This window comes from Vanessa tameamea, chromosome 5 (genome assembly GCF_037043105.1).
Source record: "Vanessa tameamea isolate UH-Manoa-2023 chromosome 5, ilVanTame1 primary haplotype, whole genome shotgun sequence".
In the NCBI taxonomy this organism is placed as follows: Eukaryota; Metazoa; Arthropoda; class Insecta; order Lepidoptera; family Nymphalidae; genus Vanessa; species Vanessa tameamea.
Window position 1 is genome coordinate 4,861,344 of NC_087313.1, and position 14,042 is coordinate 4,875,385.

At 32.5% G+C, this 14,042-nt stretch overlaps 1 protein-coding gene across 4 annotated transcripts in view; it reads right to left on the bottom strand.

Moving 5' to 3' along the window:
- Window positions 1-2,166: 2,166 nt before the first annotated feature.
- Window positions 2,167-14,042, bottom strand: part of LOC113392519 (MYND-type zinc finger-containing chromatin reader ZMYND8-like) — a 281,123-nt gene continuing 269,247 nt past the window's right edge. The window contains exons 5-21 of one of the 4 annotated variants that reach the window (XM_026629001.2): window positions 13,776-13,956; window positions 13,421-13,591; window positions 13,062-13,237; window positions 12,687-12,797; window positions 12,481-12,602; window positions 12,060-12,164; window positions 9,836-11,304; window positions 9,194-9,417; window positions 8,633-8,821; window positions 8,309-8,434; window positions 7,549-7,693; window positions 6,702-6,825; window positions 6,377-6,500; window positions 5,854-5,922; window positions 5,085-5,181; window positions 3,816-3,916; window positions 2,167-2,804 (exon numbers count right to left, since the gene is read on the bottom strand). In XM_026629001.2, coding sequence (XP_026484786.2) covers window positions 2,670-2,804; window positions 3,816-3,916; window positions 5,085-5,181; window positions 5,854-5,922; window positions 6,377-6,500; window positions 6,702-6,825; window positions 7,549-7,693; window positions 8,309-8,434; window positions 8,633-8,821; window positions 9,194-9,417; window positions 9,836-11,304; window positions 12,060-12,164; window positions 12,481-12,602; window positions 12,687-12,797; window positions 13,062-13,237; window positions 13,421-13,591; window positions 13,776-13,956 — 3,669 coding nt within the window. In that variant the 3' untranslated portion in view covers window positions 2,167-2,669. Of the gene's footprint in view, window positions 2,805-3,815; window positions 3,917-5,084; window positions 5,190-5,852; window positions 5,923-6,376; window positions 6,501-6,701; window positions 6,826-7,548; window positions 7,694-8,308; window positions 8,435-8,632; window positions 8,822-9,193; window positions 9,418-9,835; window positions 11,305-12,059; window positions 12,165-12,480; window positions 12,603-12,686; window positions 12,798-13,061; window positions 13,238-13,420; window positions 13,592-13,775; window positions 13,957-14,042 lie in introns of all 4 variants that reach the window. The other 3 variants (XM_064220872.1, XM_026629004.2, XM_064220873.1) reach the window with 3 other exon arrangements.

Consider the following 14,042-nt stretch of genomic DNA (forward strand, 5'->3'; position numbering starts at 1 on the left):
AATTGATTAACTTAATTAAGTTAAGTCTCATTAAGTTTTTGGTTTAATTTATATATAATTATTTTCTAACAATAAGACCGAAATAAATGTATCAATGATATTCAGATTTACTCATTATTTCCTTAAATATAAAATTATTATTTAAGTTTAGAAATTACAATTTTTTTTTTTAAATGTTTCATATAAAGTCGGAAGTTAACTAATCAGTTGTTTGTTTTGATTTAGATAGATTCTTTCTTGTTATAGCAGAATAGTTTGATTTATGGATAGATTTGTTAAGAGCAGAGATTTTTCTTATGGCATAGATAGGCAGACTTGCATTCTGATTGTAAGTGGTCACCAAAGCTCATACAAATTGGCGCCGTAAAAATTTAACCATCTCTTACATCGCCAATGCTCCACCAACCTTGGGAACTAGTTCCACTGGCTCACTTACTCAAAAATGAACATAACATACTAATTGTTGCAGCTTCACGGTAGAATATATGATAAGAGAATGGTACTGGCAGCTGGCAGACAAGTTGCACAAAGCCCTACCACTTAAGTAAATATAGAAAAACACTCCATTCAATAACCTTTAAATTGGGATGAAATTAAATAGTTGTAGAAATTGAAAAATATTCTTAGTCTTAAAAATTCCTTTATTGAAACTAAAACATTTCGTACCTTACATAAAAGAAGCGACTCGCCTCCAAAAATCCTAACGAACTTCACAATGACTGCTTGCTTATTTATAATCGTTTAAAATTAAATTATTTTTACAAGGATCATAAAATTATTGAGACATTGATCAATTTAATGTTTTAGTATATCTTACTAATACTGAGTTGAGTGAAAACCTAATTTAGGTTATAAAATGAATCGTAAAGCATGTATATTTGATAATGAGACTTGTCCTATTGATCAGTCGCTATTTTAAGTCATCTGTTACAAATACATAATCATTTATGATTATTATATATAGATCTAATAAATTAGACTTCACAAAGTTACATAGAGCTGGATGGCCTAAGTTTATGGAGACAAATCTTAAGATTGCAATATTTTTTTATTATTTTTTGTTTTATTCACAATCAGGTTTATTGAATAAGCAATCATTTAAATCGAAACTAAAACATTTTATTCAATATATAACCGATTATTGTAGTATTTAAATGTCGGTATCTATTTAAAGTTTATTTAAAAATATGTACATTATGAGAGTGTATCATCTCTTCGCAATTCACAACCAATACATGTATCAACTTTGCGGAAATGTTGGTAAATTTATGATGAATTACAAAAACTTGGTTACACAGAAATTGCCAAGTATTTCAATAGAAACGCACCATTAACATACAAAAATATACAAACACGATATATGCACACAACCTCCAACCATGACATTATTATATGAAAAATAAAAACAAAAACCCTATGCATTCAATTAATGCAAGGATACTTCTAAGTATATAAATTTATCATGCAAGAAAGTAACAATTGAATTTTTTTATTATTTAGATCCCGCATCTACTTTCCTCAGCTGGGCCATAAACTTGATAGAGGCTGAATTTAAAAGTAATATCTCACCCACAGTCACGAGATATATTTTATAAGATTTTAACGAAAGAAGTTTTCACTCTTTTCTTCCCAGTTTGCCTTCTCAGATTCGGAAATACTACCAGTAAAGACAAGGTCAACTTCTCGTTAAAAATAAACGAGGTAAGAATATATGGAACATTGGATTTATAAATATATACATTAATTTCAAGTTTACTTATGCGCTATAAATAAAACTCAAAATCTATACTTTACTATGTAAAAATATAAATAATTGTTTGACATGTGGTTCACAAGCGAGAATGACATTTATTATGAGGTTTTTTAATATATAAAACTATTGCATATTCGATGAATTATAGCATGGTTTACTCAGAATACAATGTATTTATTATATTAATAAATTTATATACAAAAATCTTATATTGGAATATAGTACTCTAAATAAAAAAAGGCTGAACCATTTTCAATAAAATATAATGCATATTGCATAACTTAATAGTTAAAGATGTAACTTGACTGGTCTAAGAGTAATATTTTTTTAACATAATTTGTTTATTAAAATAATTAATTTAGAACATTTTTTGGCACGATAAAAGATTTTCTATACATTCTTAATTATAAATTCAAAATTTAAAGTGCCATATCATTTTAGAGATGCTGTAAAAAAGAAAAAGAAGTATATAAAAGATATTTTTTAATCTAACAATAATTCCTTGACCAAATCAATGTAACGTGAAAAAAATATAAAATAATCTTTCTTGTCCCAACTTTTCCATTTTTTTAATTGTAAATATTAATAGAATTTACAAAATATATCTTTACATCATAACATAGTTTCACTAAAGTACTAACTGTTTATATTCTCTCAATATTTTTTCATTCACAATTTGAAATTAATACAAATTAACTAACGTTACATTCCGTCATGGCAGCACAGATAACACAATCGACCACTTTTAACAACATTAAATTTGAACACAAAATAAAATTCGTCTCCAACGTAACCGGTCGGATTGACCACGAATTGTTCATATTACCATTATCTTATTCTTGCAATATATTTATAATGTGCATTAATCACAATTAATAGATGAGTCTGAATTTGTAATACGAATGCTTTAATCATTTCACGTATAGTACTGAATGGTGTGCGTGCGTCGCGATGGCGTTACGAGGGGCTGGTTGCCCGTACCCGCTCCTACGATGAGATATCCGCCTGACGTCACCACTTTTTTCGAAGCATTTTCTTCGTTGTTCATTATCTATGAAAAAAACGTTCAAAATGTACCAGCGATATTGCAGTATATATATGTATATATATACAAATTTTATAAATAAACCGATCGTAATAGGATTGAATGTGATAGCTGACTCTTATGGACACCATAAACTAGTCTAATACTAACATGGGGTATTTTTATATAAACAGAAGATAAAATTATATAAGAAGAAGTTCTTATATAATTTTGTAGTCGAGAGTTGCTACAACTAGCATTTTATAAATATTATCTTAGATAATTTGTATGTGGCATGTATGTCATGTTGTTAAAATTGACTGGTTATTATTTCTTTCACCTATTTCCCGAGTTAGAAAATAGAATTACATGGTATCACCCCTTCAACCCAACTGTGTCTTCAACAAATTTCCTACATTATGTATATTACACAATCTTTCTTTTTCTAATTTTAACTGTACTTTACAGTTATGACTGAATTTATATGCATTATACATAACAAAGTATGAATGCCGAGTGAAATTCCATAGTCGAAATCAAAAGAAATTTGATGCATTTGAAAATAATTTAATTATAAAACAAAAGTGTAGGACACCCGGTTGAGACGAAGTTTCTTTCGCTGTATGTGTATAAATAAAAGACACAATAAAATAAATTAACAAAGTTTGACAATAATGACAAATGCCAAGAAAGTAAATAAAAATTAAAACAATAACAAAAAATAAGTTCAAAGGATGTAATACAAAACCGTGTTCAATAGAAAGAGGCAGGGAGAAGGAGAAAAAGAAAAAGAGGGAAATGTCGAATGTTGGGGCGACAGGCTCTTTCCGTACATGGCAATTGCTGCTAATTCACTCTAATGTTATCCGCGTAAAAGAACTTCGTTTCAATAAACAAGTTACTATTAAAGGACATACATGTACATGTTCCATAATCCTACATGAGTTGTAATGGGGATGGGTCCGTGGTGGTCACATTACCATATACTGGAAAGTATTTTGAGGAGAATTTAAGAGACTTGAGTATAAAGTTACATACTTGTTTATTTATGATTAACGGCGATACCTGTGCGCCAGTTGGCTTGTATGTGCCCAGGCATTTCACCGTCTGGTTGCCGCTCTGGTCCTCAACCATACTTACTGAAAATATTAATATACATTATTATACAAGTAAATTTATTATTAAATTTAATCATTTTTCCACCTGAGCGATTTCGGTCACAGCGGTTATTTGTAAAGAAGACTAATTTTAACACCGTAAGTTTTACAAAATTTGGACAGCTACTGCATTACATGACAGAAAATTGCAATTACTTTCATTGAGTTTTCGGTCTGGGAATCAAACCTGCCACTTCGAGATCTGCCGCCTAATTTATACATTATATTTATTTATAAATTTAACTAAGTGTAATAAAATTTGCTAACCATTTCCATATCCCTTAGTTTGGTGACGTTCTGGGTTAATGCATTAAATGAAAGATATCTATTATAATAATTAATATATAATAGAATATAAATATAAAAGAAAATAACTATAATATACTAATATTGAACATGAAAGAGGCAGCCAATACATAACAAGGTCTCAAAGCAATGACAACAGCCTAGGGCACACCACTACGAACACTGCTATTAGAATATGCTAATATTTAAGAGCTAGAGTTTGTATGCTTGTATGCACAACTTTAAAACGCTAATAGTCTTATTGCAGAAGAGTCATAGAAGTAACCGTCTAAAGTATATGTTAACAAATTAAACAAAATATAGCAAATTGAAGGAGTAAATATAAAACTAACCATAGATTTACATATTCCATTCAAGATCCTGACAAATAATACCGCGTCAATTTAAAGTAAAAGTTCTGTTTTTTATATACATAGGAGGCTTTTCAAAAAAGGCCACCTGATGATAAGTGGCCATCGCCACTGATAGACATTGTGACTTTAAAAAGTATGAATAATTCCTCATATCACCAATGCACCACCAACCCTGGGAGCTAAGATATTACGTCCCTTGTGCCTGTAGTTACACTGGCTCACTCACCCTTCAAACCAGAATACAACGTTTTGTTTAGTTTAAACATTTAGTTTCAACTTAACATAAGTAATAAAAATCCATTGATATGTAGGTACGTCTATTTATGGTTAATAATAATAGTCTCAAAACCGTTCAGTTAATAAAGATAACACGAAACAGCAAAACAAAATAATAATCATGCTGACGGTACTACTATCACATGCCGTCATTTTAAATCACAAAAAATGCACACAGTCAATTGATTGCTACCACAGATTAGTAAGGTATGTACCTATGATGGAAGTCTTCTGTGACTGTGTATCCTGCGCGTAGACGCGTGTGTGGGCGAGTTTCCCGCCCACCGTTAGCGCCGGCGTCTGGGAGCTTTTCTGCAACGCCAATAGAGACATAACGTAGATGACATTACTTAATTACAACACAAATTCATATTTTGTTTATGGCTTTTTAACACATTACACCACAATTCTTTATACAACTAATAATAATAATCGCATAAGGCAATAAGTTTATATTGATTTAAAAATATATATTATAATGTTTTTTATACATCATACATGCGTAGCTTTATATTATGATATGTACTAGCAGATAGCGGCAGACATTGTCGTGTTTGTGTATAAACTATGGATTGAATGGTATAGAAGTTGATGTGCTGCAGTGGCGTAAAGTTGCAACAAATAAGATGGTTTAAAACCTACATAAAACCGTCTGTTGTATTCATGCAACTTTTGTAATTGCTAATCCTTAGGTATAATGTTATATTAAGTATTGGTGTAAAAAAGCATAAATAAATGAATTAAAATATTTATAGTAACTTTCATTGGTCAAACGATGTCAAATATCGTCCAATGTCAAACAGATAAACAAAATTCATTTTTATATATAACATTTATTTCAATTCGCCTTTAATATTTGTACATATTTTTATCTTTTAAAAAATAAGAAAAACACTTGTTTTCAAAGATCATATTTTATTGGGTTAGTTTATGTTGTTGTACCTCTAAGTTAGTAATTAAATAGCCATTACAATTATCACTCACTGGCAGATTATCAGGAGCTGGTTGTAGTCTTTTCTCTAATAAATTCCCAGTGTCATTGCCATTATTTTCCTGCAAAAAAAAAAAAAAACAATAACATAACTTAAAAAGAGGTGTTAACTAAAAATACTCAGTCACTGTATGTAAAATGTTAACATTGGCCTGATCGATTTCTACCACAGCGGACTTAAGGTATTCCTTGATACCTTATCACAGACAAATCTGTGAAGAATTTATTAGAGTGCATAATTGCGTGCGCAAACATAAGTGCACTGTCTATTCCCTCGCTCTTATAATCCAATGGAAGTACAATCCGGAACAACCGGAGAGCGTTCACATATCACTTCCAAATTACCAGCTTCTATTACAATATTTCGACAAAATATCCATAAAGTAAGAAGTAGTCAGCAAAAATAATAATAAAACTATTTTAATGCAACCATGATGACATTATTAATATTTTAATTGACTAATAAAATAATTTCTCGTGCTTCGTTTTTTAACATTTTATAAATATGTTACATACCTGATTTTTCTGCTGTGTACAGACAGCATAGTGCTGGCTCCAATGAGCTCGCTGGCAAGGATAATCACAGTATGATGTGTTCCAACAACAGTAGAACAGTGCTTCTTGACTACAATTAGCGCACCTGGGAATAATACAGTATCAGTAAATTCATTAGTCAAATGTTGAAATCCTAACTTATATTTCTTATTAAACCATAAACATTCGAAAATATCATCGATTTTCATCTGCAGCCGTACGTATTTCTATACTTATATACATTGTATTGGGGAAGTTGAAATGAAACATCGTAGTCTGTATATGTATACTGCCATGTACAACCTACCACTGCTTCGATTTAGCAGCCTTGACTGCAGTTTCCAATTCAACTTGCGCGGTGCGTCGCGCCTCGCTGATCGCCCGCGATTTCTCCTTCTCAAACGATGCCCGCATTTCGGTGACGGTGAGATCTAAAAGTAAATAATACCCAATTTATTTTACTTGTTCCGAATCGTAAACTTCAGAACGAATCCTTTAATATCATTATGAAAAAACAAACACCGCTAAAGTACATTTAGCATACAAGCAAATAAATTTACAAAGATAACCAACTCAAATTTTAGATGATTACCATATTTTTTTATTAGTTTTCGTAAATATATGTTTAAATCCGCGGGCACAATTATTACAGTTTGTTTGTTAATTGGAAGAATTATTGTTACTGAAATAAAATAAAATGTTATTGTTGAATAATCGGTTCAACAGATTCAGATTTTATCTATTACAAACAAACAAATCTTTATTCGTAATATCTTAAGTAAGTCGTTGTTTTTAATAATTCTTATACTTAAATACTATTTAAGCCTTCTGCCATAATTACTTTAATTCGATGAACATTTGACTTTCATACAAATTTCTAACCCCCGTTTTTACCTCCTTAGGAGGTTCGTAAAATCCGTTTTAAGGGATGGGGATAGGGGATAGGGACTTGGGGATCTACACCCTATAAGGAACCTATCTGCCAAATTTCAAATTTGTACGTGTTATAGTATCTGAGATTTCGTGATTAATCAGTGAGTGGTATTTCGCTTTTATATATTAAAATACTTCCCGACGTAAAATGGGTATTGGACCAAGACGATGTCTGAATATATTTAATGGATCTCACTACATCAATAAATATAATAATTTACCATGGTTATGTTTTAACTCCTTAATCTCTTGTTGATACCTCCACTGCATTTGTTCCAGCTGTAACTTGAGAATCGTTGCCTGTGACGTTGGCTCATCTACCTTCTCTAACGAGTCTTCTAAAAGATTTCGGAAGAAATCTGCCAACTGAAAAAACCAAATGAATATATCATAAAATTAATAATAACACTAGTTTTATTTCACTATTACACTTCATTATTTGGCAATGGCAAATTTGGAGTTCGATATCCTTTTGTGTGTATAGCCTATATTTCAATTGCAGCTGGATTAAAGACAAACAAAAAAGTTTAACAAGATATCTGTCGACATTTTGAACTAACCATAGTTATATACCATAGTATGGTATTGAAATTGTTATCAATTTAAAAGTAAGATTAAAGTGTACATATTATGTAGTTGAGTGGAATATTGTTGTATTATAAATCAAGAACTGTCTGTAGTACATAATATGGCACTGCTATGAGTATTAGCAAATCGTATGGAATATGTAAATTTAAGGTTTGTTTATCATTATTTTATTAGAATATGTTACATGTAGGTTCGCATGTTAATTGTTAAGATAGAACAGTAGCTACAATGCAATACGAAGCAGTAAAATGAAGCACTTTCCATGACGTTTATGTCTTTACAATGATTCTTATTCTCTCTCAACAGGAAGCAGAAAATGTAGACAACCTGGATATGTTAGATGAAATTTTTTAAGTATCTGCTAATTGTAATTAAATTGTATTCGTGTCGAACCTTGACTGCGTTTTGGTTTAATTTAGCGGTGAGCGGCCCAGCCGTGGACGGAGGCGGCACAGATCCAATTGGTGTGTTTGAATCAAGAGGGTTGAGAAGCGGCGGTCGCTGCTGCAGTCGTGGAGGCTGAAAGAGTCAAAGAGTATGTCCTATCATATGTTAACAAATGTCATTTATACGTTAAAAATAAAACTATATATTTTTGTTAAATAAGTATAGGTAAATAATTTTTTATTGGTTTGTAAAAAAACAAATATAAGTTTCTTTAACTACTAATTTTGACTAAAATTTATTTAATAAATAAATTAAAAACACTTTACATACCTCTCCTGGAGTGCTTTCATTACTAGTGGTACTAACAGAAGGTTGTGTTGAGTGTGTGTTAATTGTGGGTTGCGTGGATGCGTTGAGCGTAGTAGCTGGTTGCGAGATGGATGCGGTTGCTAATGGGGTCACAGTTGCTGAATTATTGCGGTCTGCCAAACCATTGACTACCGGTGGTGATGCAGTACCCTTGAATACAAAATATTGTGTTTAACATAAGTTTTGATAATATGACTTCATACCATACATGTTTTTTCAAAGAAATTATGACTATTATGACTACTAAGCATTAGATTGCTCCTTAGAGTCTAAAGTTCAAAATTTTATATGAAATACATAAATACAGAAGATGTAGCGCAATTCAAAGTTTTTACTTTTATAATAATATATTGTTATTAAAAAAGTAACTATTCTTCACAAATTCAATTCGCCTCATACATTTACCCACTTGAACTTCATGTTCTTGTTATTGATATGACGAGACTCCTCATAAGTAATGGTAGCCACATATTGTTACACGTTGAGAGTTGAGTTTGAGAGATTATAATTTTGTATACTCACATCAAGGCCACCAACTGACATTACAGGCTGTAAACTAAATGTCCACTGCCCATTAACAGAAGTTATCAGTGGTACAGTGTGCACGGTGGTGGGGATTTGTCCGACGGTGGGCACGCAGATCGTGTTCGTGGTGTTCGCTGCGACGGTGGACGTAGAGATCAGGTTGGAGTGTGATGACGTCATAGGAATCAGTGGAGTTGTCATAGTGTTGACGATGCTGTTAACTGAAATGATACAATTATATTACACACTGTTAAAATATATATATAATATATACGTATTTGGGTGTATTTAAAATGTCAGTATGTGGTTTCATGAGTCAGTATGTGATTTTTTATGTTCCTGGTTTTATGATATAATATGTATATGCTATAATAAAATAGACAGGTGAAAAGTATTAGCGATATCAGTGTGGGTAAGTGCCACCCAGTCATCAATTTATTCTACAACATGTTGTTTCAAAACTGTACAGTGATTACACTGATATGATCTGTAATTATACAGATACAAAGCTAACAATATCTTATTTGCCTACCTTTAAAAAATAATGTTATATGTAAGGTCTAAAATAATATCTCCATTAAATAACTATGTATTAAATAAATATTAAAAGATATTGGTAAATAAAACGTTGTAACTTACCATTACTAGTGACTGTTGATACTTGAGGCCTAATAGCCTGCATGTTCGCTGTTCCATTTACAGTTATGGGTCGTGTTGGCCTAACAGGGGCTTGAGTGCTGGGTGGCTGTATAGGAATATAAACCATTGAATTTTTACTATTCAATTCTGACCTGCCATCATCAACTTTCTTTGGCTGTGGAAAGGTTTTCTTAGCTTTGACCCGGGCTTCTGTAGGTTTCGATACAGTTGACTTCCGGGCAATAGGTGCTACGACAACCTTATTTATTCGTACTCCTCGCAAACCGGAGCTAGGTGGGTTTACCGGACGGAGGTGGAATGCATTCATTAAGTCCAATTTCTCCGACTGCCTATCTGCATCATCAAAGTCGATTGGTTCAGATTTGATTTCAACTTCTACACTTTCAGTGGGTTTATTGTTTGTTTGTTTTTCGGGAGTAGAAGTCATTCTAGCGAAGGCTCGAACGCCGACCCTACCCACTAAAGGCGGTTCTGCCTCATTCCTTAGCTTCTGAAGTTTATTCACCGCTTCCTTCATATTACGAACATTGTCTGTACTTGTTGGTATAAATATACTTGAATCGGAATTAGCTGTAACTGTTTCTATGTTTTTATTGTTGGTCGCTGCTTTATTACTTGTGTCAGAATTTTGTGTTGTTGAAAGGCTACGAACACTACTTATTGTTGGTAGACCTGAAATTGTAGTTTTTGAACCTTCTCGAGCTATCACTGCTAAGGTTGTGTTGTCGTCAAAATGCGATGGTTCTTTTGTAGATTTTGAACTGTCTGATGTTACATTAGATTTATTAGGTTTTTCTGAAGATTTATCAGTTTCATTACCTTTAACCCTTGTGATTATAATATCTTTGCTTTTATCTTTTGTATTACTATTGTCTTTATCGCTTTTTTTCTCGGTAGCCTTTTCCCTTTCGATCTTCCCAGTTTGACTATTGTTGAAACATTTATTTTTTGAATTTCTCCGTTTTTGGGCTTTAGTCTCTTGCTTTTCTTTTTCAACTGGATTTGATTTTTCTGATCTCACAGGCCTCTGCTTTGGTGTTGATGGTTTTTCCTCCTTTTCTTTCGGAATACTCATTCTAGTTGGTTTAATTTTAATGTTTATTTTAGCGGGAGTTTTTTCGGCTGGAGATTCTTTTTCTGCTGTACTAGTCGTTGATTCTTTAACATTGTTCTTAGATAACAAAAGCACTACTTCCACTTTATCGTTTGGCATTTCAATTGTTTTATCTTCTTCAGTCTTGGTTACATCTACTTGATTTTTTTCTATTTTATTTAAAGATACGGGGTCAAGTTTATCATCAATTTTGTCAATATCAACTTTTTTCCTTTTCTCACTATTGCTACTTTCGATTATTGTGATAACAGCTTCCTCCAGATCCGACCTACGTCGTTTCCTTGATATCTCTCTTTCTTTCGGTAAGCAAACATCAATTTCCATGGATTTATCTCTGTAAATTGAAAACGTTATTATGAAAAATATTTTATTTTGGACGACAAGACAAGATGACACTTCATTAATTGTTTTAAATAAAATAAACGCCAATTAATATCTGACGACGTAAGCAACACTCTTTCAGAAATAGCGCATTGGTTTTTGTGTCCACAAGTTTCTGTAAAATAGTAAAAAGGGACTAAATAAATTAAATTTACCCTTCAAATGTTAAATTTGTAATGAGTTATATACTCTTTAAATGCAAAAGCTTAAACTCTATTGGACCGACTATATTTCTTGCTCATATTACTGGTTTACTGTGATGTGGATATGGCTCGCTTTGAATCATTTTATTCCACAGGATAATGTCCTACGACATTCTGTTGTGAGATAATACATCTGATATCTATACAATCACTTTGTTGCTGAATATAACGAAATTAAATATTGGATCATCTGATGGTAATGTATTTTTAGTAAAAATGTATAATTTTTTCTGAAAACAATGATATGCATACCATTGATACCATGAAAAAAAAGCTAGTTGCGAGTGATACTCGACTGCGCAGGGTTATTTATTAGTTTCTGGTACGCAAAAGCGTAATGTTTATGCTTTTGCAATTGGATCTAAGAAATCAATCAAAAATTTTCAATTGAAAAATTTAATCTACCTACCGACACATCAACCATTTACTTGATAACGCAACTTGAAAATGAAACGATCGCCTATGGTTATCTGTAAGAACACATTTTAAAAATAAAACTGCTTACTTTTCAATACAGTAGTCTTCTTCACCTTCTTCACGGGCAATTTCTGCTCCGTCTGCCATTTTCCGAGATGTAGTTGCTTGTGGTTCATCATTTTCACTTATATCACTGAAATTAGATTATTGATTATGAAAAGTTTAACCATACCACCTATTGTAAAATTTAATAGTAGTCTGACCAAATTTGACATTGTAGCCAATTCAATGAATAGCTTAGTGTAAAAGAAAGAGCGTAAGAAATATTACAGTACTAGCGTGTTTGCGCAAGTACATGCACTTTCTATTCCCTCAAATAGTCTGGAGGGGATAGCAAGTATTCACCGAGACATGGGAAGCCTTCTATGGATAGTAAATCGATCACTCTCGAGTGGCTTATAAGCTAGCTACTATGCAAGATCCCTCTTTTAAGTAAGTTGGACACTTACCCTTCATTAACAGAACCCTTTGAGCTCTTTGAATTGGACCTTCTCTTCTCTTTGGCGGGGTTCGGTGACGAATTCGACTTTTCTTTGACTGGACTTCGCAATTCACCTTCAAATGTTGGTATCTGAGAAAGATAAATATCTATCATTAACCTCTTATTCTTTGTCTTATTTTGCAATTTTTATTATAAGAGTTAAAGTCCACTGACCATCATTTTCAGTTGTTCGGTGAGTTTCGTAGGATCAAACTGTGTCTTAAACGGAGGATACAGGAATTTGCCGTATTTCCGAGATATATTACGAATGTGTTGCTCCGCTTCCTAAAACATTAATTAAATAATTACAAAATATACATTATTAATACAATATAAAAAAAAATTTACTAATATTGATATATAATGACAGAATAAAAAAGACAATATGTTACATTATGTGTAACTAAATGTTGAGATTTACATGCAAGACTCAGAATAGATCCGAAAGGGACTTTGTACGTAAGAGTGTATTTATTTTGAAATTGGAATCAGAAAATAAAACTTTTTTTATTTAAAATAGTTGTTAGTAAACTGGTTATTATTTATTACCTGCATACTGTCAAGTATGTCCTGTCGTTTAGTTCTGAAGTTGTTAGGATCTTTCTCGCAGTACAGGAAACAGTCGCGCGCAGGCACCCAAGCCCTATCGTGAGCGCCAAAAAATCGTACGTCGACTAAACCCGCGCTGCTCACTGACATACCCTTTGCCGGCCAGTAGGGAAAACCTATGTATAAAATTCATTTACATTCAGAATAATTTTACATACCATGAGAATTACATTGAAATGTTTTTTAATTATATATTATTATTATATGCCGATATTTTAATTTTTGTCGTAATTGCCTTAGACTTAGAGTATATACCTTGAAAAAAATATATTTGCTTTTTAGTATAGAATACTTGTTACCTTTTAGCTTAGCCCACAGTAGGACATGGGGGGTGGAGCAGACGTCAGTGAACCAGGTGGGTCGCCGCGCATGCGCCGCCGCGTAACACTCCGGACACGCTTCTATTTCCCCCATCTCCGCTCGACAGGAGCGCACCAGGGCACGCGCGCCGCCCGTCAGTTTCGATTGTACTGAAAATAGACACTTTCTTTTTAAAACTAGGACATGCTGCGAAATGTGTAATCACTTGAGCAAAGAATTTAATACTACCTATGTCATATATTATTCAAAACAATACATCATCATCATACATCAGTTGGTAATTAAACAATATTGAAATGTACAAATTAATATGATAAAATCTTATCATCTTACGTGTATTGAATATGATGCTGTTATGTAATATCCATTGCGCGTCTGCCAGGAAGGCTTCGGTGCTACCGTAAAGACCCTCAGCAATGTTATTCTTCATAAGCGTGAGATCCATCGGATGTACGACGTATTTATCGTAGTCGGGGAACGCCAAACGATCCACCGGATTTATGAATGGTTCAACCTGAAACGTAATCAGTTGCAACGTTTTTACATTAATTTTAACTATACTCTATTCCAACCATAGCAGGAAAAAAGCCCAATAAACAA